General features: G+C 40.2%; 3 protein-coding genes across 4 annotated transcripts; all 3 read left to right on the top strand.

Annotated features, from left to right (window-relative positions):
- Window positions 1-143: 143 nt before the first annotated feature.
- On the top strand, window positions 144-14,463 carry nr1d4a (nuclear receptor subfamily 1, group D, member 4a). Of its 2 annotated transcripts, none has more exons than XM_008413707.3 (8): window positions 144-787; window positions 7,422-7,730; window positions 7,831-7,919; window positions 8,019-8,163; window positions 11,240-11,838; window positions 11,924-12,109; window positions 12,208-12,418; window positions 13,029-14,463. In XM_008413707.3, the coding sequence occupies exons 1-8, from the start codon at window positions 769-771 to the stop codon at window positions 13,223-13,225; spliced, it is 1,755 nt and encodes a 584-aa protein (XP_008411929.1). In that variant the 5' UTR covers window positions 144-768; the 3' UTR covers window positions 13,226-14,463. The 2 variants fall into 2 exon arrangements, with proteins under 2 accessions (XP_008411929.1, XP_008411928.1); XM_008413706.3 differs by having other exon boundaries at window positions 147-790.
- A 992-nt stretch (window positions 14,464-15,455) lies between these two features.
- On the top strand, window positions 15,456-17,737 carry slc61a1 (solute carrier family 61 member 1). Its single transcript, XM_008413704.3, has 2 exons — window positions 15,456-15,614; window positions 15,949-17,737. The coding sequence occupies exon 2, from the start codon at window positions 16,025-16,027 to the stop codon at window positions 17,471-17,473; it is 1,449 nt and encodes a 482-aa protein (XP_008411926.1). The 5' UTR covers window positions 15,456-15,614; window positions 15,949-16,024; the 3' UTR covers window positions 17,474-17,737.
- A 980-nt stretch (window positions 17,738-18,717) lies between these two features.
- Window positions 18,718-25,676, top strand: LOC103467371 (protein lifeguard 2-like). The gene is made up of 12 exons (XM_008413703.3): window positions 18,718-18,980; window positions 19,683-19,770; window positions 19,934-20,022; window positions 20,155-20,219; window positions 20,307-20,360; window positions 20,462-20,512; window positions 20,606-20,645; window positions 20,774-20,811; window positions 21,598-21,685; window positions 22,244-22,339; window positions 24,111-24,164; window positions 24,272-25,676. Exons 1-12 carry the CDS (start codon window positions 18,966-18,968, stop codon window positions 24,419-24,421), a joined length of 828 nt encoding a protein of 275 aa, XP_008411925.1. The 5' UTR covers window positions 18,718-18,965; the 3' UTR covers window positions 24,422-25,676.
- The last annotated feature ends 1,235 nt before the right edge of the window (window positions 25,677-26,911 follow it).

Below are 26,911 nucleotides of genomic sequence, written 5' to 3'. Positions count from 1 at the left end.
CCGAATAAGCGCATCAAACTCCCCGCAGCTTCAGATCCCCACCAATGAAAACGCATAAAGTGTGAGAAAAGGAGGTGGGGGCACAGGGTAAACGGGGGCTGGGGTAGGAGGGGTGTGGAAGCAAAAAAGGGGACTGGGAGATACAAAGAGTGAGCCAAATCACCCTCCCACCCACCACTCCATGCGCGCGCGCGCGTACACACACACACACACACACACACACACACACACACACACACACACACACACACACACACACACACACACACACCAGGCACAACTACTGAAGCTGGGACGAACGGAAAGGCGGTCACATGCTCACCTGCAAACGTGATTGATGTGGGTGTTTGTATCAGTGGGTGTGTATGTCATGTCTGACTCTCTCGCGCCGGTCAGGGATTTGCTGACAACACTTTCTTGGAAGCTGTGAGAATTGCTCAGTCTTCTCTCGTGCATCACCGCTCGCCCTCCACAGCCGCGCACTTTGCAGTTAAGCAGCTCGTGAAAGGCATCCAGGTATCTCCGAGGAGCCAAGCGACAACTTGCCGAGAGGGACTGCCTCTTAACGCACCTGCACCGAGACCCCAGACGCTCACTGAGCGTATTTTCATCACTTCTTCCAGTTTCCGCGCTCTATGGAGCAGGTGTTTTCTGCAGAGCAATTTTTTTATTTCCTCGTCAGTCTTCAAAAGACGTTTGCGCCTGTGTAAAGGCATTCCTTGACATCCGTGAAGTTGCTTTAAAGTCGTCGTCAGCAACAGGAGAGAGATGGATAACAGTCCTGGAGGTGGTAAGATAAAATTTTACTTTTTTTTTGTTTGTCTGTTTGTTTGTTTGTTCGTTTGTTTTGTTTAGTTTTTTTCACCTTTAGGAGTTTTGTTGTGGTGATTGAGATTTTGAGTATTTTTTATCTGCAAGGCAAGTCAGTTATTTAAATTATAAAGGGAAATAATAAAGACGTATATCTTTAAAAAATAAAATTCAAAGTAAAACATTTTATTTTGTATTTGTCTATGGATTCATAAATATCACTATTAGCATTAATAATATACTTTAAAAAATATTTGATTAATGCAAGTATTGGGTTTTTCTTACGTTTGAACTTTGCAGTGTCAAGTGATTTATTCTGACATAGCTCGCTCTTCACTCATTGAATATACACTGCTCAAAAAAATAAAGGGAACACTTAAACACTTAAGTGAACACTTAAGTGTTCCCTACTTTAAAGTCAATGAAGGGCTGCGTCGCTGCATGTGTGTGTAGAACTTCGGTCTGCGAGGCGCGGACTCGAGCTTTCGCAGAGAACCGCTCGCGGTTGAAGTGAGGTTGACCACTTCCTGTAGTTCTCCATGAAAACAAACTCACGTGGAGCTATAGTCACCAGACTCCCGCTGCAATCGCAGTCTGACGGCACTTCATCTGAGTGCAAAGACTGTCCCACCTCAAGGGTTAAAAATGGAAGCGTGGTGTGTCGTTTGCGACATTCAGGCGATTTGGTGAAAGTTTGGAGTCGCGCTGTCTTCGCCTCTCGTTTCTGCTAAGAGGCATTAATTAGGCGGCGGGCTCGCGAGGTCAGCCAAAGGAGCGCGTGCGCTCGGCTTTCCTCTTCTAATTGGTGGTCAATCATTTACAACAGCGTCACGTTCCAGCGCAGGTGACGCGAGCATCCTGAGCTCTGTCAACATGTTATTCTGAACCCACTCACCTGGTTTCTGTTTATACTGATAAGTGTACCAGTGGTTTATACTGATAAGTGGCTCACGAGGACATGAATAGTTTATGACAGCTGTAGTATTAATCAGGTGCAGACAGTTTCAGTTGTTTTACGAGCCATTGTGATTTACTTTACGTTCGTTTGTGCAATAAGATTTACACGTTGCTTTAAGCCTGTATGTTTCAGTCTAATATTAATTCATTCCCTATCGGTGAGAACCACAGTTTAGCAATTATGTTAGTTCATTAATGTGATGGTGGGATATGAATTACTTAGCCTAATGCTGGCATGGTTTGAAAAGTGAAAAGTGGAAAAAGTAGTCAGGAAACGCCATGAAAAACCCTTAAATTAGCCTCTTAAGAATTTATGGTTTAAAATATGTGCCATAAAGCTGGTAATCATGACTTGTAAGCAAAACATCCAAATTTGACTGAGTTACAGCTACAATTGAATTGCAATGTAGCTGAATCTGTATATATGGTTAGATTATGTTATTGGAAATCGATTGAACCTTTTTGTCTTTTAAGATGACAATTGAAATGAACTGTGTGGAATTCAATTTTGAGGAGACTGTTGTTAAAATCGGGATAAAATCGAAAGATTGTGAGACAATCGCAATGCAAAATCAGGCACCGTCCACAATGTGAGAAAAAAAAAGTAAACTGATTCGTAACAGTTGGCAAAAACATATGATTTTTGACCTGATTGTTCAACTGCACTTGATAGTCAGTCCTTCAAACTTCAGCCTAAAATTTGCTTTGACACCCCCTGCTGGAGGCTCCGTGCATGATAACTTGACATCAACTATTTAGTCATTGATGTTGCAAAGTGAAAAAACTGACTGACACAACCTGAAGAAAGGTAATACTTTCAGAGTCGAAAAGTGTCAAAACCAAATTATTTGACAGTAAATCCCACAGTTTTCTTTGTAGGCTTTAAGTAAATAAGAAATAAATATGAAATTTGATTATTAAACTATCGCTACATGACAGGAATCAAGGCTATGTTGTTACTTTGGAAACTGGTGATAAAACGAATGGATTACTTATCGGTTAATATCACCAGAAATTAGTGGATCCTATTCACACACCGACTCATGGGCCAGATTTCGCCCTGCTGCCTGACTGACAGTGCAGGCGGTGCTGTAACTAGCGTATACCGTCAGACCACCCTTTTGCGTTACACGCTGCTCTATTTAATGCGGCCCTTTAATCACAAGCCCCCTTGGCGTGCTGTAGAGGCTGTGTTTCCTTGCTGGAGCGCAGCTTCATGTCTTCCTAAAGAAAGTTTCGTCAAAAGCCTCCCTCACGTGGCCTTCCTTACAGAGCCGCGTGCAGCGCGTGAGATAGCCGGGCCCTCCTCTCCTCTCTTCCTCTCCCCTCCTGCCGCCTCACCGCTCTCACGGACGCTGCTGCTTTTGATGCCGCCTGCAGCGACAGAGAGGGAGAGCTTGGTCAGTGGGTCAGCAGTTCCGTGCATTAACACTCCCCCCCCCCCCTCCTCCGCCCCACCTTCTCTGGTCACGTTTCTCTTCCGCATGCTCTGTTTGCCTCCCGAACTTTATGCTTTCATCTCCCTCCCTTCGCCTCATTCTCTCGCGCTCTCTCTCATTTGGATCACGGAATCCGCAGTGTGGTAGAATGTGTCTCGGTTTCCAGACTGCAACATCTGTCCGCATTAGATCAGGGCACACATCCGCTTAGGGTGGGTTTCCGCGATAACGTGACTGCTTCAGATGATGCAGATAAATCTGCAACAGATGGCAGATAAATCTATTGTCAAACACAGAAGATTATTTCCCCCATCCTTGACTGAGCAAATTTTTACCCAATAAAATCCCTTCAGTTTGATTCGATCTTTATGAAATGATGCCTATGCTCAGTGTAAGGATAGGTGATTACGCCAGCGCTGCAATGTGATGGCAACCACTTTCAAGAAATGCTAGAGGCACATAGACACACTTCTATCAAGTTCCTGTGATATTGACCTACTTACGCAAGCCTGTGGTAATGAAGTCTGCTGCAGACACCCAAGTGTTCACATCCAGAAGTGGCACAAAATAGCTCATGGCCTCTCTGCACCATTGGTTCTTGAGCTTTGAAAACCAAGCAACATCTTTGAAAGTGGAGCATTTTCAAGTACCCCCATCTTGACAGTCATTCTAAAACGGCAGTAAAACAGAACTTGAGTTAAGAATTGCAGAGACATGCGAGGTATTGTTGGTTGAAGGATTCTGCTTAATGGTAGGTTCCATTTTCACTCAAATGAGGACATTTTCAGGTTAAATACCTGGAAATATGAACAGAGAGAGCCCATAAACAGAGGAGTTTTGATTGGGAAAAACTGATATTTTCCCACCAAGCTTGACCTTTATTTGTTAATCTGATAATCTCATGAAACCTTTAACAAAGTATAAAATATTCTACAGAATACCTGTACAGTATTTTGTTGTCCAAATTGCAGAGAAATATATTCCTGTTAGCCTGAATGCTAATAGCAGTTAGCTTAATCAGGTCAGCTCAACTGATTGAGCAAATATTGACCTGGATATGTCAATATTTCTCCTCCAAAGAAACAAAAATTAATAATATGGTTTTGTGACTAAAGAATAAAATGTTAATTCAATGCTGACGAATGAATTTTTTCTTTCAGCAAACAAACTGGCAAAGTTTGTGTCCAAAGTCCACCAAACACGATCAGGTGCACAAGAAAAAGAAAGAAACAGAAAGCAACGTGCTTGACTGTTGGGTTGTTCACTACTCACGTTTCTCTGCCTGCAGTCACAGATTAGTGCTTGCACGAGTAGGCAACTTAAGCCAGGCTGAGAGGAATGATTGACTCAATGAAAGATGTCGGTATGACCTACATTGTAACTGTTTTCATATGATAGGAAGCATGCTAGTCTCTCTTGTTTGTATGGGAAATCACAGTGAAAGTTGAAAAAATATGGAGGAGTTTGACTTCTGAAAGTTGCTTTCTTCATTAGTTATGTAGGTAGTACCTATAGCAAAGAGTTCTCATAGATCAACGTAACAACTGGACAGTGGCACATGGCTGCGCATTCATGGTAAAAAAAACACACAAAAAAACGAGAAAGAACAAAAAAATATCAAGGTCTTTACCAGCTAATCTGAGCCACAACAGAGACGGCGGTTGAAAGAAAACCTACCTTATTTTTAGATAGAAGAGCCTGCTGCAATAAATTGTTCCTGAATTACCTTACTGGTCTCTTTTATGGCTTCAGATAAGTCTTGGCACATTATTCTTTACAATGTTTACAGTTCATTGAGATGTGCATGCATTTGCGAACTCTAGCCTTCTAAGGATATTTGTCGAGATATTTCAAACCTGGAGATGGACTTTTTTTTTCCAGCTTTTTAGTTGTACATTTGCTGTTGAATGGGATCATCAACCTGCTCCATTATCAAATTTCAGGAAAAAAAAAGCTTCAAGTGAGAGTTAAAACTGAGTGAAGAAGACGTTAATATAGACAGAAGTTCATGACTGAAGCAGTAGAAACTTGGACCAGGCTGTGGGATAGAAGTACAAATCATCACTTTCCACTATTATGTATGACAGTGGGTGTCAGGTAGTTAAGCTTATATTCTGTGTTTGGTTTTTGGAGCCAACCCTCTTTCTTTGGTCTCATTGATCTACAAGACAAACCTAAAGAAATATTTTTGTATATTTTATCAGCTAAAACAAGGTCTACTATTGGGAATCCCTCCTGGCTGATGCGTTTCATCTTTTATTAACTGAAACAAGCTATCCACAAAATAGTTTTGCCTCTGCCTATAAATACATCAAAAATCATCTAGTAGTCTTCTTAAAAACATAGCTGGCTTGCAAAAACAAGCAATAAAGTAGATTTGCATTATTGGCAACTTGACTACCAAATGATTTTCAGCTATAAAACTCCTTTATTGCCAAGATTATATTGTCAACAAACCTCCCGCATGGCTACTAAAAAGCAGAATGCCAAAGGGGTTATTAATTGACAGTTTTAACAGCTCTTGCGGTCATTCATAAACACAAGTTAACTGTACATGTGAGTCTTCAGGTGGACATGCAATGTGTCGGGGTGGAGCGGGAGGCTGAGCGTTTGACTGTGCTCGTTTAAGCTCATGAGAAGTAAGGCAGAGAAGCCTGTGTCTGCTGGATATGACTCTGGCATGAGTCAACAAATCCACCAACACGTGCTGGTGGAGGGATTATCAAAACAATTGAGTTTGTGCTGTAGCTTGTGCAGCAGAGGGGTTGGCTTGTTTCACACACAGAAGTCAAAAGGATAACAACTAGTCTGACTGCACTTTGTTGTGTTCAATGAAGCAATGCCTCGCATGCAAATGCAAGAATATTAATTACAAGTTTTGTTTTGTTTTTTTTTGCTTTATACGCATCATTTAAAACATCCTGTTGACAAAGAGCAGCACAATTTAGCATTACCTCCTATATACTTCTCGTTTACGCGTGGTTCATGAAGTTAGCTACCTCTTAGCAAATAACTCGGCTTAAATGTCTAAACTTTGGTTCTCTGCGCCAACTCACGTCCCCCGGGCGCTTCCCCCAGCCTGCGTTTGTTTATAAACACTGATTCAGATTGGCGTGTTTGTAGCCTCTCCTTTTTACACGGGACTGCGGATTTGATTCGGGCAGTAACCGTGTCAGGAGTCCATGCATGTGAGGCGGCGGTCAGGTGTCGTGCTGCTAGCTGACGCTGGGCACGGTGCCACGGGAGCGCGGCTATTATTGGAGCGGAGGAGGCGGCGGACCCCGCAGACACGTGAGGTCGCGTCTCAGCTCATCCACAGCGCCTGGCATGAAGGGGAAGGGAAGACGGGAGATGCGGGGGGATGCAACACATTAAAAACAGAACCTGAACAGTGCATTAACGCGGCAGGAGAATAGTTTACTGACAGTGACGTTCGGATGTTGCATTCAGCAAAAAAAAAAAAAAAAAAAATGTTTGGCAGCAGTATTTTTAGCTCCAGTTTATCCGCTCGATCGCACCATTGTGCCTGCTGCACTCAGGAAGCTGCACACAAACGGATCTGTTCTTCACAAATAGAGCTTTGGCGGTATTACATCATAATGCATCCCGCAAAGAGAAGCTAAACCGATTCCAGTACAATAAAATGTAAATAAAATCAGTTTAAATAAAATATGAGAAACGGACAAAATAGCTCTCAAATGATTAAAAAACAACAACAAAAAAACACAACAATCTTCAAAATACACAATTCCAATGTTTTAATTTTGTGAGTGTCCAGAAACCAATATTTGGTGAAACATATTTAATTAGAATTTTTATGGCATTTTCTCCACCTCTCTTTTACAACGCTCTTGCTTACAAGTAATCATCTACTCGGTATATCTTTAAATGGAATGATGCGTGCTTCTGTTGTAATTCAGCAGACATTGAAATGAAATGGATCTCAAACATGATGACCTAATTGCAGTGGTCTGTTACACTTTGCAAGAGACATATTTAGGTCAAAAGAATGAGACGGTCATATTTGGGGTGGGGGGAGAACTCTGTTGCAGATTTTTATTATATCTGATTATATTGACTATATTACTCTGCTAATATCAATTTCACATTATATATTAATGATAATAAAGTGGAAGGTCGAATGACACTGTCAGCATAAATTAGGCGTAATGTTGCTTAGATGTGAGGTTCAATGTCTCTCATTCTTCTATGCAGGAGGTGGAGTCATCCTGTACGCAGGGTCTTCAGGCAGCTCAAGCCCGAGCCCTGGCAGCCCCTCCAGTGGGTACCAAACACAGTCACCCTCTTCACACTCCCAGCCCTCGTCTCCAGAAGAAGTTACCTTCACTGAGATTGGGGCGCTCAGGCAGGGTCGGACAACTGGGGCCAACACCCCGACCTCCAAACTGGTGTTCCAGTTCCCAGAGGTCTTCAGCGCTTCCTCAGTCGCCGCTGCTCCACAGCAACCCTATGCACACCCTATTGCGGGAAAGAGACCCTGCGGGTTTGCTGGAACATTCACCAGTTAGTGTTTCTTCACTATTTTTACGCACAAATATAAGGATATGCATCTACTTCTTCACCCTTTTTCATTAAATAAAACATCTTGTTTTTCCATTCTCAGAGACGGGTGGAATGGTCCTGCTCTGTAAAGTTTGTGGAGACATTGCATCCGGTTTCCACTATGGAGTGCATGCATGTGAGGGCTGCAAGGTGAGACACTTAACAAGAAAAAAAACAAACAAAAAAACAGTGACTGTGTCTTAAGTGTTAAAATTTTCTATGACACTTACACACTCCTTTTTGTGCCAGGGCTTTTTCCGCCGCAGCATCCAGCAGAACATCAACTACAAGATGTGCGTGAAGAACGAGAACTGTCTGATCATGCGGATGAACCGCAACAGATGCCAGCACTGCCGTTTCAAGAAATGCCTCTCCGTCGGCATGTCGAGAGATGGTGAGACACCCTGACATATTTCTGTTTAATGAGAGAAACTTGTGCAGAGCTGCCAAAATGTCACAGTGTTCTGATTAGCCAGAAATGGACAGCCAGAAACCCTGTCAGTGCTCATATGTAGGTCTGTGAGAGAGAAGGTTTTTCAGGTCATCGTGCCAGTGGCTCAATTACTTTCCTTTCTCAATATAGGACCTGCACCTGTCGTTCACTTTTATTTTGTCACCGCATTGCCACAAAACACCTGGCTTTGTATCACCCTCTTAAGTTTCTAAGTGTCTTTTTGCTGCCCTTTGCAGCATCCTCCCCACAACACATTTACCTTTATCCTCTTACTCCCCCCACCTCCTCCATGTTCCTATACACTGTTCCCTTAGCTCTCCTACGCCCCTCCTTCGGACAGTGATTTATGAGAAAAGGAGCCCTGAAGTCCCTCAAGCTATCTATCATATGAAAAACTGCAGCAAACACAGGAATTATTTTGGGAAATTGGAACAGGGTCAGCTTGATTACCTTGTGTATGTGTGCGCATCTCGCTGCTGTTAATGAGGAACAGGGCAGCAATTAAGCAAAGCATGCAGAAAGCATCATTGTGACAGGCTTCCTAGGGCACAGCTCTCCTGTTACATGATTTTACCTCTGAAAGCTGAGCTTGAATTGATCACCTATCATCCCACATTAAAGGAACAGTTTGGTTGACCTAGAAAAACAATACAAATTTGTCCCCATCGTCTACTCACACATCGTGACCTACTTGTATGATGTAGCTTGCCTGTTTTCTTCCTCTCAGTATGGTTTCTGCTTATCTACGTCCTCCAGCTCTCTGCGTTGCCTAATCTAGTAAAGAGGTTAGTGTTATTTCTGCATGTGCTTGACACTTCTGGTGCACGGAGAAAATTGGGTGGCAAAACTGCAGCTCGACAACGAGACAGCCGGGCCGACCCTCTGAGGGGGGAAGATTTTTGAAAATGTTCGGGACCACAACCTAGAAACCCCTTTTCTTCTCTGTTTCAACCATTACGAAAACAGGAAAACCACATGCAACTGCCTGCAGCCCACAATAAATAGTACACCCTGATTTCACTCCAGCAGGCAGCTGTGCGACTCAGGCTCTGAAATAAGCAAATGTCACAAGTCCGTTGGTAGGGTGGCACACTTTTTCTTTCTCTAACCGGAGCATCATATGTAGAGCAACAGCTCATTAGTTTGCACTTGTTTTGTTTGAAGCATAATGAAAGGGGTCTAAGCGCACGTTGCGTCCTCCTCAAAAGTTCCTGCAGGCGACAGCAAGAGGAATGCATATTTGCTAAATGCAGCAACACTTGACCTAAATACACTTTACCTAAAGTATCATTAATATGGAATTAAGAAAAGTTCAACACACAGAATGACAATATAGTTCATTGAAGCACTATTGCCTAATTGCAGATTTACCTGTAACTCTGCATAAAGAAAGAGCTGTGCTTTCCTGGATCTCAGTGATGCTTTCAACACAAATGATCATAACATGACAGATTTAAAAAAGTTGGTGGTATTGTCTGGTACTGTGTTAGACTGGTTGAGATCTTTTTAATAATATCACTGCTATTTTATTTAATTTGGTGATCATAAATATGACCAAACAAAGTCTTCCTCAAGACAGTATTTTAAGGGAACTTTTAACTATTTAATATTCACATACTACCCCTATGTTATTGCTTCACCTTCTTTTATGTATATATAGCCGGCGACAAACTTTATATTTGTGTCACCACATGGATAAAATCTATTCCAGTCATCAAAACTTTGTCCCCATGCCACCAATAATTTAGATAGAGAAAAAGGGAGGGAAGGGGAAATCATAATTTTTGTCATAAGTTTAAAAAAAAAATTATGTTTTAGAATCTTTACTGGTCTCTGCAGCAAGTATTGCATCCAGAGTCCTGACCAACTCCAGGGAGATGAATCACATCAAACCTGACCTCAAATCACTGAACTGGCTCAATTTTTGTAGAAAGAGAGATTATAAAGTCTTTTTTAAATTATTTATTAGGCACTAAGTGTGCAACATGAACCATGTTGATCTCTGGGGCCATCAGAAACCTGTGTTCAGAACTTTAGATTGGAAGACAGCATTTAGTTTTTGTGCTCCTCAGTTAAAGAAACAAACAAAAACAAAACCCTGTGATGTAAAGGAAACAGAGTTTTGCTTCACCTTTCCCATGAAGGCTAATGGTTACTTCACCATTTCACTTTCAGCATCTTTTAGCTATTTATTTGTTTTAAATTGGCTTTTTAAAGACTCTGTCATTTTTTGACATTTACATTGAAATCTACACATTAAACATGTATCTTGTTTTTAAAAGCATCTTTATCGCTGCTCCATGCAAAGAAAGGCGCTATTGAAGTAAACCTACCCTGCTTTGTCTTACTTGCAAAAGTCTTTGAAGTTGCACCAGTTCGACTTTTTCTTGCCTTATCAGACTCAATCTTGTGGGTACACACAGTCCCACACTCTCTCTTTCTTACTTTCCTTGCTTCACCTTCTTTTATGTCAACCTTTTCACTTTTTTTCTTTTGACTGTCTCCTCAACTCATATCTGAAACTTACTTGTCTCCCCTCTTTTTTTTTTTTACCTCCGAAACCTTCATACCATTGACATCATACGCACGTTGCCCCACTGCCCTACTTACAGTTTGAAGGGAGGGAAAACTGGAGGAACAGGAGAGAAGGGCTGGATGGAGAGGAGGATGAGGCAGATGGCAGCAGGGGGTCTATAAATAGCCTTTCCAGCTGATGGCTTCTATGTGAAGGGAGAGGTCGGGATACGAGTGAGAAAACAGCAGAGACTCAATTCGAATCTTTACGTGATTTTGATAGTGAAGTCCAAAAGATTACAGCAGATTGCAGACTGGCGTTTCCTTAACAATACTTTCCTCTCCTCTCAGTGGACCTTTGGTATGTTTATAATTTTAGCTGCTGATGACCTTCTGAAATTGTACAGGTACAGCGGGACCAAAAGTAGGGAAAAATACAGACTTCCCAAGTTGCCCAGTCCAAATTTTAATGTTTTCCCTCTAATGTTTATGTCATCCTCAGCTGTGCGTTTTGGGCGCATTCCTAAACGGGAGAAACAGCGACTTCTTGACGAAATGCAGAGCTACATGAACAGCCTGAATGAGTCAGCTGCCATGGACATTGACTCTTCAGTGAGGGACAGTACCACCAGCACAGACGACTGCAACTCAAAAGAGGCCATTGGGACCATTTCCAAAGCCTATCGGGACATCTTCACCGGCAACAACAGCCACGAGAGATCCTCCAACAGGGCCAGCATTTCCACTTCCAGCAGCAGCAGCAGCAGCAGCAGCAACAACAATAACGCATCTACCTTTTCTCAGGATGGTGGTTTCCAAGCATCATCTCATCCCAACTCCACCCAGAGTTATCAGTCGTGCCCCGTCTCCCATGTAACTATGTGCCCCGTTGCCTCTAACAATAACCAACCTGCGTTTCACAAAGTGGACAACAATAACTATTCGTATTTAGTGTCAACAAATCAGAATCATAATCAGTCAAATACTGCAATGGGGCAAAGAATCAGCTTCACCAACCATAACAGTTTTCCCTCTGGAGAAGTCGTCCAAAACCAGCCCTCCACCTGTCCGTGGAAATTAGCACCAGGAGCTAAAGTGCTGGTAAGTTTGAGAATTGAACAAATATATAATTGAATGTTATCTCATTTGATCAATGATTAATATTTTTGTGGGGTTTCTCTTCCAGGCCTGCCCTCTCAATGCGTGCCCTGTATCAGGAGCAGAGCGAACAAGTCAGGAGATATGGGAGTCCTTTTCTCAGTGTTTCACCCCTGCTGTGAAAGAAGTTGTGGAGTTTGCTAAGGGCATTCCCGGGTTCCAAGAACTGAGCCAACAGGACCAAGTCATGCTGCTAAAGTCTGGCACCTTCCAGGTAATCTTAATAACATATTTTGTTATTTTGTGTTTTGCTCTTTGCACACTATAGATTTTGTTTTTTTCTAATTTTTTTCAAATTATTTGTGTGTTTAGGTTCTCATGGTGAGGTTTTGCACTTTGTTCAATGCTGAGCAACGTACGGTGACCTTCCTAAATGGCCAGACGTACCCCCTATCCACTTTGCGAGTCTTGGGCATGGGGTCTCTTCTGGATGCGATGTTTGAGTTCAGCGAGAAGCTGGGCTCTCTGGGACTGGAGCCTGATGAGATGGCCCTGTTCATGGCTGTGGTGCTGGTTTCTGCAGGTGAGACAAAGAACTGACATATATAGTCTCATGCAGAAGTGATCATTATTGTCATTAGGAACTCAAACTTGTATTTATTCTGTTGGGAGTCTAAGTGATGGAGCATTACAAACCAACATTGTGAAGTAGAAAAAAAAATTGTTTACATTTGATCCCTTTTATTCTCATAGTCCTAAATAAAATCAAGTCAAACCAAATACCTTCATATATCACCCATTTAGTAACTAATTAGTCTACATGTGTGTAATTTAATTTTTGAGTAAATAGGGCTGTTTTGTGAAGGCCTTTGAGGTTTGATATATAACATTAGTAACCAAAGAACATCGCCCCCCCCCAAGGTGCATACCAGACAGATATTTTCTTTACACTTCACAATTACAATAGGCTCTCCTTCATGCTGATCTATGATATCACATTACAGTGAGATATGCAATTGTTGTGCAATTATATGTGGTTGGAAAATGACAAAAGTGTGAACAAGTTGAAGAGGTATTAATACTTTGGCAATGCGCTGCATATGCTGCAGCGCAGTGAGCAATTGTTTCTGAAATAGTGAGACCATAAACTAACACTGTAAACAACTGACGCTGTGAATCTCCGTTCCTCCCAGACCGTTCTGGCATCTCGGATATGAGAGCCGTGGAGCAGCTCCAGGAGGGCCTGATCCGCGCCCTTCGGTCGCTGATCAGTCGCCGACGCCCAGACGACTCCGCCCTCTTCTCCAAACTCCTACTGCGCCTACCGGACCTGCGAACCCTCAATAACCTGCACTCCGACAAACTGTTGGCCTTTCGCATTGACCCATAAGGAAGAGACTTGTTTGCTGTACAATTACACAAAAGAAGTATACATACAGATTTTTTTCGGTCCAAAGACTGGACTTCCTTTTAACTGCGAGGGACGAGATGTTGTGCAATAAGAATGTTTTTTTGTTTTTTTTTTCAAAGGACAAGTGAGGGGAATAAACATATTTCTGACAGATTTTTGACATATATGCAATGTTTTTGAGACAAAAGACAAAAAAAAAACACACATCCATAAAATTCATGTACATAAATTACTCTCATCACCTCATAGGAGACATTTTTCAGATAAAACTTAATTGGTAGAGTTGCAGATAGAATGTTGGGCAGATCATTTGTTTATTTGCTCGTATAAGCAGAAAATGATTCTAGTTCACGTTGTCCATTTACGTTCATATAGTATCACCGGACCAGCACCAAGCAGCAGCTGAAGGATGAATATTGTAGACTAACAAAATAAATAATTAGGGACCACTGGTGATAAATGATCAAGTATTGAGTTGTATGTAAGACAAAAAGGGAACCTGTAAATAGAATATAATGAAGTCAGAGCTATTAAGATAATTATGTATTTTTGTTTCACAAATTATGCCATCTGAACTGAGACCATTGTTTTGACGGGTCATTTGTGCGCAGTAGGATTCAGTCTGTCGCACATTTGTACACTGGAGATCGGATTGAAATATCAGAGGCTTTTTTTGTATTATTTCGTATAAACATTCTGTCTGGATCACTGCACTTCATCACATATGGACTGGTAGAGACACTCCCCTCACATTGAACCTTAAAGCTTCTTCGTTTTTATTTTTTGTCACTTTGTAAATATTACGTTACCCTGTTATGTATGTATGATTTGCTGCAGAGATTTAAAGGACCGAGTCTGATATAAAGAAGAATGTATTCAACCTTTCTGTAACTCAGTGAGGGGTCTGGCTGTACGCCTAAGAGGCAAAGCACAGGTGAATGTGTTGAAGGGAATTCTCTGATTCTTGGGCACACTTCCAAATATTAGATAATGTAACCAACCAGCATAATCCTTGATATCACCAGCACTTAAAGCTCACGAACCCATCCTTTCCCCCAAATGTTTGTCATACAAACAAAGGAGATATTTTTTTTGGCTGGGAAACTGAAGTTGATCCTCCCACTGTTTGTTTGATTATGGCTAATGTGCACATCTTGTACATTTTGTAAATTGTTTGTTGTTTCCTCAATAAAAGCGATACAATGACAAAGTTCAAATTGTGCTTTAATACATTTCTGTGTCCATTTCACATCTATTTTGAGAAATATTGGCTAAAATGCATTTAAATTCAGGGCGTAGCCTATTTTTGTAACTGGTTCTATAAGAACATATAAATCAGAGTATGACCTGATGTATGTATAAAATAAGCTATACAGCAATCCAAACTGTATAGCATTCACTACGATCTGGAATCATAACCGTTAAACATCTGTAAGGATGTTATTGAAAAAGTAGACATTTTCCCGTTCCCTCCATATCCATTTTAAGATTCAGTAATAATATAACTCTAAAGTTTAGTTTTAGAATAAATAAATGCTAGTAATGCCAACTAAATAAGGCAAAGTGATATCAAATGAATTTAAACAAAAAAAGGAAAGTAAAGCGAAGTAAAATAACCCACTATAAAGAAAAGTTAAGTAAAGCAATGTAAAGCAAGAACAAAAAAAAATTATTTTAAACTAATGGGGAAAAACATCTAACAAGAAGTAGAGTAACATAAGGTTAAGATGAAGAAAAATAAGTTTGAGTAAAATACTAAAGTACAGTTAAAGCTAAGTCAAGTTGATCATTAACTTGACTTATTTTTTTAAAAATGTTTAAGGATTTGATGTATTGGTGCTGTGTGGGAGACTGAACTACAATTTCCCTGAGGGTAAATCCCAAAGGGATGAATAAAGTTTCTATCTATCTATCTATCTATCTATCTATCTATCTATCTATCTATCTATCTATCTATCTATCTATCTATCTATCTATCTATCTATCTATCTATCTATCTATAGTGCAATAGCAAGATATGGCAAAATTAAAGAAAAGTAGAATGACAAAGTAAAATCAAGAGATATGAAATAAAGCTAAATAAATAGAATGAAATTTAAGGGTACAGTAAATGGTTTGTTTTTTTTTCACCAATGATGCAGGGAAAAATAGCTCAGAGAAAACTGGTTGTACCACGTGAAAGGGGCCGCCTACAAAAAGAGAGGTAGGAGCGCCATCTACTGGTGACATAAAACAAGCATAGGATCCAGGAAGAGAAGGATGTGTTTGCTAATGTACACTTGCTACTATCCCAGACTATTGCTGAGTTGTTTAGTGTTAGTCATTACTAAAGTGTACATTTAATATGGGACCGGTGTTAACCGATATGGTAAGATATATTACACTCTATAATTTAGATGCCAAAAATATTCGGCTTATTGCATTAAAAACACTCGCTTTTATCTTGGTAGTAGCACGTTAGCTCACATGCTAACGACAACTGTAACAGGAACTGTTTAGCTGTATATTCATTTTAAGTGAATTTAGCTGTCCATAATCAGTCTTTCAGCCTTTTAGACTTGTGAACCTAATGTTTTCCAGTTGCAACCAGCTGTTTTTGGTGTTAGGTGACCAAAATCAATGAGTGAAAATAGTGTTATTAGTGTTAAAATAACATGGTGAATATTTTTTACTCAGTAGCACCTCTGTTGTGTTTTTCACAGTTCCAGAAGAACAGGAGGAAAATAAATGGGAAAGTTGAAACTCCGCTTTGACTAACTGTGTGCAGTACTACTCAAGATGTTGGTGACGGCTTACTTTGCCATAATTGTCCTGCTGGCCCTGTGTGTTGGCTTGGAGTTCACAGCACGCCGCCTCACACCACCTCAGTCCACTCCCACTGCTGTTGCCAACCCGGCTTTCCGTCGATTCCAGAGCATATTTCTGCGGGCGTACCTCCTGGCCTTGTGGGCAGACTGGCTCCAGGGTCCTTACCTCTACAAACTGTACCGCCACTACAGCTTCCTGGAATCTCAAATAGCTATTTTATACGTTTGCGGACTGGCCTCCTGCGTCCTGTTTGCTCCGTTTTCAGGCTGGCTGCCTCAGGTCCTGGGCCGCAGACAAACATGTCTGCTCTTCTGTGTGTCCTACTCGGCCTGCTGTCTCACCAAGCTCTCCAGGGATTATTTTGTTTTGATCGTGGGCCGCATCCTGGGGGGTCTTTCCACATCCCTGCTCGCCACCACGTTTGAAGCCTGGTATGTGCACAGACATTTAGATGTCCATGACTTTCCCAAAGAGTGGATCCCCAGCACCTTTAATAAAGTTGCTACCTGGAACCATGGCCTGGCAGTGGGAGCAGGGCTTGTAGCTAACTTGCTGGCTGAGTGGCTTCACTTGGGACCAGTGGCTCCCTTTCTGCTGGCTGTGCCCTGCCTTGGCTGCTGTGGCTTGGTGGTACTAACAGACTGGGGGAAGGAGGAGGCTGAAAGAGGTCCTGAAGGAGATAAACCTACTCTGATACTTGGCGCTGCTACTGGAGGTGTCATTCGTTTGTCTGCTAAAGAGCGATTTTCACGCAGCTGCCAGGAGGGACTTCGCTGCCTGCTGTCAGACAAGAGAGTCCTGCTCTTAGGTGGTGTGCAGGCCCTGTTTGAAAGCGTCCTCTACATATTTGTCTTCCTATGGACTCCAGTGCTGGACCCTCATGGCCCCCCTTTAGGTATAGTGTTCTCCTGCCTCATGGCGGCCTCTATGGTGGGCTCCCTGCTGTACCGCTTGGCCACTTCCACTCGTTATCGTCTGCAGCCTGGTCAGGTGCTCTGTCTCGCCATTCTGATGGCCTTCTTCTCATTCTTCATGTTAACTTTTTCCACTGCGCCGGGACAGCCGAGGCCTCACGATTCCTTCTTGGCCTTCCTGCTGCTGGAGCTGGCGTGCGGCCTGTACTTCCCGGCAGTCAGCTTTCTACAGGGAAGGGTGATCCCAGAGGAGAAGCGTGCCGGCGTGCTGGCCTGGTTTCGGCTACCGCTGCACCTGCTGGCCTGCTTGGGACTGCTGGCGCTCCACGGAGAAATCTCAGGAACAGGAGGGGGAGAGGGCGGCGGCGGCACCAGACACATGTTCGGCGGCTGCGCCATCATGATGCTGGCGGCTCTGATGGCCGTCATTAGTCTTTTCACCCTGAGCAGGAATGACACTGACCTGAGACTGGAGGGATGCAGAGGGGATGGGGAGATGGAGTAAAGACTTGGGCCACATATCAATTTAAGATTGCCAGATTTAAATATATAATTTGGTCAGACTTCACTGGGATAGATTTTAGTTCACATTTGCCAAATAAAGGAAATCAAAAGGGTTATCAGTAAATTTAGTGTAGTTTCTGCTTTTATGTTTGCTTGTTATTACCTGGTTGGTTATTTATGAATGTTGTACACCCTTCGTGTTTAAGGATGCTATGGGAAAATGGTTACATCTGGCTTTGTTTATTAAAGAAATTCCTAAAATGCTGCACAGCTTCTGAGTCTTTCTGTAAATGATTTCAGATACTTATACGTGGCTCCAAAAGTCCATTCATAGGATGCAATCAGTTAAATATAATTCAAAACCTCCATAAGGTTCAACAGCATAGGTACTTTATGGGGAAAAAAATGGAAAAGTTTAGTTTACAGAGGCTTGAAAGTATATATGTAAAGCTAAAGACAATATTATCTATAAGGTTTGCATCACTTTGTCTTTTCAGTTTCATATGTAACTTGTCTATTTTTGTCCATGTTTCTGTTCTTTATCATTTAAAATGAAAGCATTCCATGGCATGATGCTACCATGTCACTGTATGAATGGTGTATTCAAAAGTAATACATCATGAGATTTTTTTGTTGATTTTGTGCAAGACATTTTGTATTTTGCTCTAACCAGCTTACTTTAGGTCTGACAAGGCTGCCATACTCTGGGACTCAATGGAGTCTGCTTATTATGTGACTTCTGAAGACAGTGCACAGCAATGGACTTTGTTTTAAGGTATCAGAGAGGGATGAATATGCCTTTTTTCACCTTTAAAATGACCTACTTTGTGCTGGTCTATCACATAAAACATAAATACTGCTAAATATTGAGGTCTAATTAATAAATCATGTAATTTTACATTTGATTTTAATTAAATGTGGCATGAAAGTGTCTACTTTGACTCATTTATTTACAGTAAGCCAACTTAATTTAACTAAAAATATTTTTGCCAACTGATGTAGAACCCCCCCCCCCCGCGACCCTCAAAAATAAAAAATTCGGCTCTGCAACAACTCCCCACTCCACCACCTCTGCTGCAGACCGTATTTCCAGATTTCTCTGGACTTGCATACCTCAAAACGCATCACGCAGGTCTCATGTTGCCGCTCCCCACTTTCCGAGGGGCTGTGGTACAGTCCCAGTTCTCTTCAATGGAGCAGCTTTCTCTGGATGCTGCTAGAACGTCCCTCCGTGGGTGTGGGAGGGGCATCCGCACAAGTGGAAAGTGCGATGTTTTGAGATTACATCAGTGCGTCATCAGAGCCCGGTTTTCAGTCTCATCAGACAGCAGGACGCATAAAAAGTCCAAGGCCTGGTTTCCCAGCTGTTAGTTCACTGTTTTGGCTTTGAGAGGTGCATTAACAGGGAAGAAGACACCAGAACCCCACTGACTGGCTGGTTGGCAAGGAAACTAATACAAGCTGCTGCTGACGGAGTAAAGACAGGCATCATCATGACACAGGGCAAGGTATGAATGAGCTGTCCTTGTCTTCTGTTGTTGTCTATGTTTACCTTTCTTCCTGTCTTTTTATATATATATATATATATATATATATAAAGCCTGTTTATGGTTCTGAATGAAATGCGTCATTGGTTGTTTAACGCGTTACATCACCATGAGCCCTCCACTTCTTTCCAGAGCTCAGGACGTTTGTGTTATCCTGTACTACCCTCATATCACACTATTTTCAGTTATTTAGAAAATTATGTACGCTCAAATTTTACTTTTATTTTGAGCAAACCACAAACTTTCACTATATTATTTAAACCTGTCAGGCTGAAAATAGTTGCATGGAGAAGTAAAATGCCGTAACACAACATTTGTGTTAGCTTAACACAAATTTGTAAGAGGTAACAAATTTCAGATGTTAAATATTGTGCCTTTCAGACCCTTTGAACATTTTTTCATAGCAACTTCTAACTTCAGTAATTTGGACTTGATGCAGACCAACTTCATGTACCTGATATTCTTTTAAGTGACAGGACAGATTAATTGTCAACATCTTTTACATATTGGGATCTTATATGTGTCCTGTGATCTTGTATTCATCCTGTAGCCTATTTACTGCAACTTTGTGTGAAAATGTGAGATTTGACTTCTAAGGGAAATGTAAACTTGTTAACTTTTGAAGGTTGGTAGTAAAAAAAAGTTTACCTTTTATTCATTCAGCTGTCACTTGCTAACAAGGGGAATGACTCCGCAAGTGGAGAGGCCTTCGTGGCACCACCTCCTCCCACATATGAGGAAGCTATTGCAGGTAGGGCTATACACATATTCTCATATTTCACACCCAGCTGTGGTATTTTGAGACTATTTTCACTCCATATTTACTGAACTGAAAAGGCATTTTAACAATGAGCGTGTATAAATGTGTGAGGAATTGGAGTGACTGACATGACCTAAATGAATGTGACCATTAGGTGTCAGTGCTCCTTGCTACAATGATGTGGAGATGCTCACAGAGTTCACCTGGGATGATGTCAACATCAGAAGAGTCTTCATTCGTAAGGTATCACAAAGCTTCATGTCTTTCTCGTTCAGCAGGAATATTGTCACAACAGAGCAGTGTTAAAATGTGACTCCCTGACATCAGAACATAAACACTATGATGATTTATTTATTCTGGGTTTCTTTCTGTTAGGTGTACTCTATCTTGATGATCCAACTTTTGGTCACTGTTGCAATTGTGGCTCTTTTTACCTTCTGGTAAGTCTTCCTAATTTTTTGGTAATGCAATTACTATTAGAGCTTGTTTTTTGTGGCTATTTATTTATAGATTTATTTCTCTGTTAGTGATCCAGTGAAAGACTACATTCAAACCAACCCTGGGTGGTACTGGGCCTCATAGTAAGTCACACCTTCAAAGAGCACACAATATTTAAGAAAATGAACTTTATTTTTTTATTTTTTTGCCAATCATGCCTAACAGTATTTTTTCTGTATGACAGTGTGGTGTTCTTTGTCACCTACTTGACTCTGTCATGCTGCTCTGCACCCAGGTAAATCAATATTGCTCAAAATTGACTTGATTACAGAATAAATGGGAAATCAATAAAGACTCAAATCTAAATGATTTGATTTTTATCTTGCAGGAGACAGTTTCCATGGAATCTGATCCTGCTTGCCATCTTTGTAAGTCAAAAACAGCTACTGTAATGCATTTAATAAAAAAAATTTTCTCATTTGTTAAATTTGTAAACATAGTTTTTAACATATTCCAGAATGGAAGACATTATTTAAAATATGTATTTTTTTTGCAGACTTTATCCCTTTCTTACATGACTGGAATGTTGTCCAGGTATTGATTTATATTCTCTTTCTGTTCCCTTTCATGAAACTCTGCCATTTTGTGTATTCTACATTTTATATTTATATTGCTAACTCACACTCTTTGAACTTCTTCACATTTTTCATGTCATATCCACACATTTCAATGTTTTATATAAGGATTTTAGAGGGTAGAACTATCACAAAGTACCAGAGAAAAGTGAGAACATGGTTTTCTTTTTTACACATAAACGTTTGAAAAGTGTTGTGTGAATTTGAATACAGATGCAGACCAGTTTTTGTTAACATTATTTGATTTCTTTTCAATCGTATTTTATTAAACATTTACTTATTACACAAAAATAACAGCAAAAAGAAAAAATAAGCAGAACAGATCAGCATAGAACATGCACACAGAACTATAGCATTTCTTATTTCCACCTTACCACTGGTTATATTTAAAAATAAAATGTGACCGTGCTTTGCAAAGTATATCATTGACATAGATCATCCAAAAGAGTGCTGTCAAATTTAATAAAAGGCATCGAAGTTGCCCTTAAGACCCAAAATGTCTCTCTATACAATTGTGTAACAAAACGCCACGGATCCACTGTAACAAAATGTAATGTCTTGCTATATGTAGAATTTTACTCGGTACCATCATCTGCTTAAGTATCAGGAACAGTCCAGGCACAGATCATATCATTCATTTTAGTTTAATATGTTTCGTGTGGTTTTTTGGTCTCTGAATGTTGATGTGGTCAGTAAAATAACATAAATTGAATTAAATTCTGCATGTTTATTTTTCTTCTAATAGCTTCTATAACACCAAGTCAGTAGTGATGTGCCTGGGCATCACAGCCGCAGTCTGTCTTGTTGTTACAGTCTTCAGCTTCCAGACCAAGGTGAGGCAAATGGTCTCTCTGTCTGTGTTTGCTACACACTTAAACACTTGTTTGAACCACTCTCGATCAACCTGATTAATGGACGACTGTCAGGGTCTTAACAAGATAACAGGAGGATCTAAAAATGATTATGAATTGTATGAAAGGGATGAATGATTATGAATTGTATGAAAGGAATGAATTGTATGTGAAGAGGCATTGTTTGTGTGGCTGTACTGCACATCTGAAGTCAGTGTTTTCTTTTGCACATTAATATTGTGTACCAGTGTTTTTTTGTAAAAAAAAAAAATAAAAAAAATAAAAATAAGTTGATTTCTGCTAGTTTTCTGTATTTATGGTAGTTGACTTTGTCTGAAATATTGTTGTAGATGACCCCCTTTCTAAGACACATTTGTCCCATGGAAGACAAATAAACTAGCTTAACTAATCCTAACTTACACACCTTGGCATTCAAACACCATATTTAGATGCATCTTTTTTAATATGTCAAGTTAATTGGTTTTAAGTATCTGCTCCCCCCTCCCTCCTCTCTCTATCTATCTTTATCTTCATCTCTAGCTTGATGTGACCTCTTGCCAAGGTATACTGTTCATCTTCTGTATGGTGATGTTCATCTCTGGACTGGTGCTGGCGATTGTCCTGCCTTTTCAATATGTAAGTACAGTCAGGCAAAGAATCCACTTCCAGTTTCTACATGATTCTTAAATGTAAAGCAACAACCAATAGCAAAACAGCACACACAAAAAAGTAAAAAGGTGTGAATAACTCTGGGTTTTACATATTTGATTGCTTAAAGACTTTGCATCACAGAGGTGCCATGTGTTCTCATTATCTGCTTGCTTTAAACTGATACTTTGTCAGGACATCTTGGCATCACATTTCAAGGCTCAAAGTTTCCCTTAAGGGGTGTTTTTCCATTGACAGAGCAAAGAACTCTACTTGATCCTTGTTGTCTGAAAATGACACCCCTGGGCCATATGGTGGTGACGTAGTCTTTCTGGAATATTCTAAAAAATGGTCAACAGAAGAAACAGGAAAACTAATTCACTCATTGCAGAAAGAAGACTGAACCGTGGCAAATGCTTAAAGCTAAGTTCTAAACTAACATAATGAAATCATTCAGTTCAAACATTACTATGACATCTAAATAAACCAGTTGTTAGTAACTCCTTCTATCTCAGGAATGGCATTTGTATGGTATTTCATTTCAATATGATGTCATAATGAAGGACTTCTTTGAATGTTTAGGTCAGATTATGCAATGTCTGCGAAAGGTCAGATTTCCGAGGGTCCAGATTGCTTCAATCAGCTCATTGAACAATAGGGTTGTTAGTATGCTATCCAGGGGTGAAAGTAGTTTTAAAATATATATATATATATACACACACACAATTGCTTCTTTGTGTGCTTTGGTGTTTCTGTGCTGATGAATATTTTTTACGAAGCGATAAAAGCTGGGAAGCTCTTGCATTGTTACAAAATGGAGCTACAGTTCCCTCAGCCCATTGGCTGCAATGTTGACACCTTGAGATGCCATGAGACCTAAATTCTGAACATCATGGCATGGAGTGCATCCCAGTTTTCCATGTCTGGCATATAACCATTCATTTTAGCTTTCAAACTGGTTATATTGATCCTGTGTCCAGACAGGAATAATCAGTAGGCCTAGAATCATGACCTGTTTGTTCTGAAGATCCTGCAGCTTCCATTTCATCTTCCTAACATGGCGCCTCCTCATCCTGACTCTCATACTAATAGGAGGAACCTCAGAGCTCTGTTAGGTTAAAAGCATATTTTCTGAAGTTGGGATGTTTTTCCTCCAAAAGGTTCCAGAGGAATCACCTCAAACCAGATGTTGGACTGGATTTTATTTCAATTTCATTTGTGAATGTTAGAGCCTCATTTTCAACAGTGGAGCTATAAAGGTTGAAAAGGGTTATCATTTTTGGAGAATAAGAGACAAAATACCATGTTTGATAGAGGAAAAGCCTAGCAGACTCCGAGCTCAAAGCGAGGACGTGCTGGTCTCAGCGTCCTGGCTGCGTTCAGTTTGTCACCTAATGCTAAGATCGACTCAAAACCTTCCGCGATTGACGTATCGCACCGCTGCTCTAACAAAGCACGAACAGTTCAGGAACAATAGGAAATGGGGAAAAAGCTATTTTTTAACTGATTAAGTCCTGTTTTAGATTGTTCTTGAAAAACTAATCAGTCACGGCTGATTAGTGGGCGCACTCACGGCTGCACAGTGAACCCATTGATTTTTTACAGCAGACAGCCGCTCCCCTCTCTTGCAGGTACTGCGTACCCCCGCTAAATCTTCTAGGGGTACCCAGTACCCGACCGTACCCTCCTACTTTCACCCCTGATGCTACCTGATTAATTCTTGCGACAATATTATGGAAAATACATTTTTACCTTGCAGGTACCCTGGCTGGATGCCATTTATGCCGCCCTGGGAGCCATTCTATTTACAATGGTAAGAGTATGTTTACAGTTGAGCATTAATGATGATGTAAAAGATGCAATACGCAAAAGACAACTGATTAAGTGGTGGGTTAACTGCTCTTACTTTGTCTGTTGTAGTTCTTGGCATTTGACACACAGCTGCTTATGGGGAACAAGAGATACACCATGAGTCCTGAAGAATATGTGTTTGCCACCCTCAACATTTACCTGGACATCGTGTATATCTTCTCCTTCTTCCTCCAAATCTTTGGAACAAAGCGAGATTAAGCTCGCCCTTCAAACCTGCAGGGCTGCATCATAATAAAAAAAAAAAGTAAGATGTTGGCAACCATGGTGACAGTGTTTTCAGAAAAAGTTTTTTTTTTAGTTATGATACTTTATAAATCTCCTGTATAGCTCCACATAGACACATTTTCATAAATATTTCCACCCAAAGTTGTCTAATACCCTCCAATACGATTTCCAGCATGTTTGTGAACCCAGCAGTTAACTTACAAGCTTTATGAACCAGAAACAATCGGTGATTTGTGATGTCTCTACATTTGATGTTAATGGAACATTCTGGGTGTGTCTGTATCAGTATGTGTCATAAATCGTGCAAAGAACAAACGTCATTGCTCTTTTAGGATTAATGGAAACAACAAAACATAATGCATGACTCTTAGCTCAAACTTATGCAAATAACGTTCATTCTATCTTTTGAGTGTTGCTGTGGATCTTATTTTAGACCGGTAGGATAAATGTAACTTTAAAATACATTTCAAAAATATATATGCATCTAGTCATATCATCTCTATACTGTGAATTGACAGTGTCCTGCTGTATTTAACAACTTGACAGTAAGTGATACATTTTTGTCGGGGCTTTAAATGACAATCTGAAACAGTTTTCACATTCAGTGCAAATTATTGTGGTATTAATACTTATTTAAATTTGTCAATGCACATTAATAATTTAACCCAAAGTTGTGATAATTTTGGTTTGTGTGACTACAAAACTTTTATTCGATGTGTTCCCGTTTATGCAATCCCTGTATGTGACTTGTCTACTGTGTGGTTGAATCAACATGTTTCAATGGAGAATTCTTGATTGATGTCTTTCAGAAAGATATTCAGATTGAGCCTTATAGGTTTTAGAGTTATGATACGAGAACTTTCAATCAACTTGACCGTGTATCTGTCAGTAAATATCAACTTTACAGTGCCAAACATGGAGAGACTTTATGCACCTTTTAATAAGGACTGCATTTGTGGAGGAAGCTGAATGCTTCCCCCACAAGCATTCCTCCACTTTATTTTACCATTTTTAGATGGCGTTAAAGTTAGGAGTCTGATGCTTCAAATGAATTTATAGGAGTTTTAAAATGTCCTTTTTATTACTTTTACTTTTATTATACTGGTGAAATATGTTGTCGGACTCTGCATTTCATCCTGGAATTGGTGTTACTGTCCTATTTATTCAAGAGTGTGTATAATTATAGTCGCCAGTTATGACTAAATAAATTGAGCTTCAACAACTTTAATATTGTGTTACAGTTCTTGTTAAAGATTTGAAAGTTTATATTGGCAATTCTGCCATAGAAACATCAGATCAAACTAAAATATCTTACATTTATTGTTTAGTATCTTCACCACGTGGTTTTGGAAATCATTGGGAGGGATTTAGTTGGAAAGTTGAACACAAAGTCATACAAACTGGCGAAATACAAGAAAAATAATATATATATCTTCTTTTTTCTTTTTTTTTCAAATAAAAAATGATATGTTTATGTGTTAATCAACTTTGCTCTGATATATATTCCTAAATAAAATTCAAGCTTGACAATTATCTTCCATTTGCTTCCATTTCCATTTGTAGTTTAATCTCAGTGTAAATAGGGTTTTGTGAACATCTCAGTGGTTTGTGAGAGACCACCATTGAATAAACAATATCAGATAGACCAGAGAATATAACAGACAAGAGAAAGTAGAGAACTTTAAAGCAGGGTTATGTTGTAAAGCAATATTTGAAGCTTTGAATATCACAGAGCTCTTAACCAGTGATCCAAACATGGAAAGAGAATGCCACAGCTGCAAGCCTACCGAGGTATGGCCATCTAACCTAAACTTACAGGTGGCCCAACAAGGCACTGATCAGAAAGCACAAGAGGTACACAGTAACTCTGGAGGAGCTGCAGAGATTCACAGCACAGATGGAAAAGTCTGTTGACAAGACAACTGAGTTGTGCGCTCTACAAATCAGGCCTCCGTAGAAGAGAGAATGTAACAAAACCACTGTTCAAAGAAAGTCATGAAAAGTCCAATTTGCAATTTTGCACAATGTTATGTAAGGACCACATTTTTGTTAGATAAGACAGAAAAGAAACTATTAGGCCTACATACAAAAAACTGCACATCAACCTGAATACGTAATAGCTACCATAAAACAAGTCTCCTTTATTAAGCATGTTTTTAACTATCCTGAAAGCATACAATACATACAAGTCCATTATCAGTAGCTGACATAACATTAGTTAGCCTGACTGTGCATATAAATGTACAATTTATACACAGCTAGAAACTGGAACACAGCTATGATGTGTAATTAAAAGGAACACGTCTCAACGTCAAGAGTTGTTTTACAGCATGTATAGCCAGAAAGCACCTCCTCTGGATCCGTTTCAAATATTCATCATTACTAACTTGAATAAAATAATGAATCCCAAAATTTCAAATAGATACCAAAAGATAAACTCAAGTACCACCAGAGGTACTTGCA

Source organism: Poecilia reticulata, chromosome 7 (genome assembly GCF_904066995.2).
Source record: "Poecilia reticulata chromosome 7, P_reticulata-male-v2, whole genome shotgun sequence".
Taxonomy (NCBI): domain Eukaryota; kingdom Metazoa; phylum Chordata; class Actinopteri; order Cyprinodontiformes; family Poeciliidae; genus Poecilia; species Poecilia reticulata.
The sequence above is the reverse complement of the archived record's forward strand: the minus strand, read 5'-3'. Positions and strand labels throughout refer to the sequence as shown.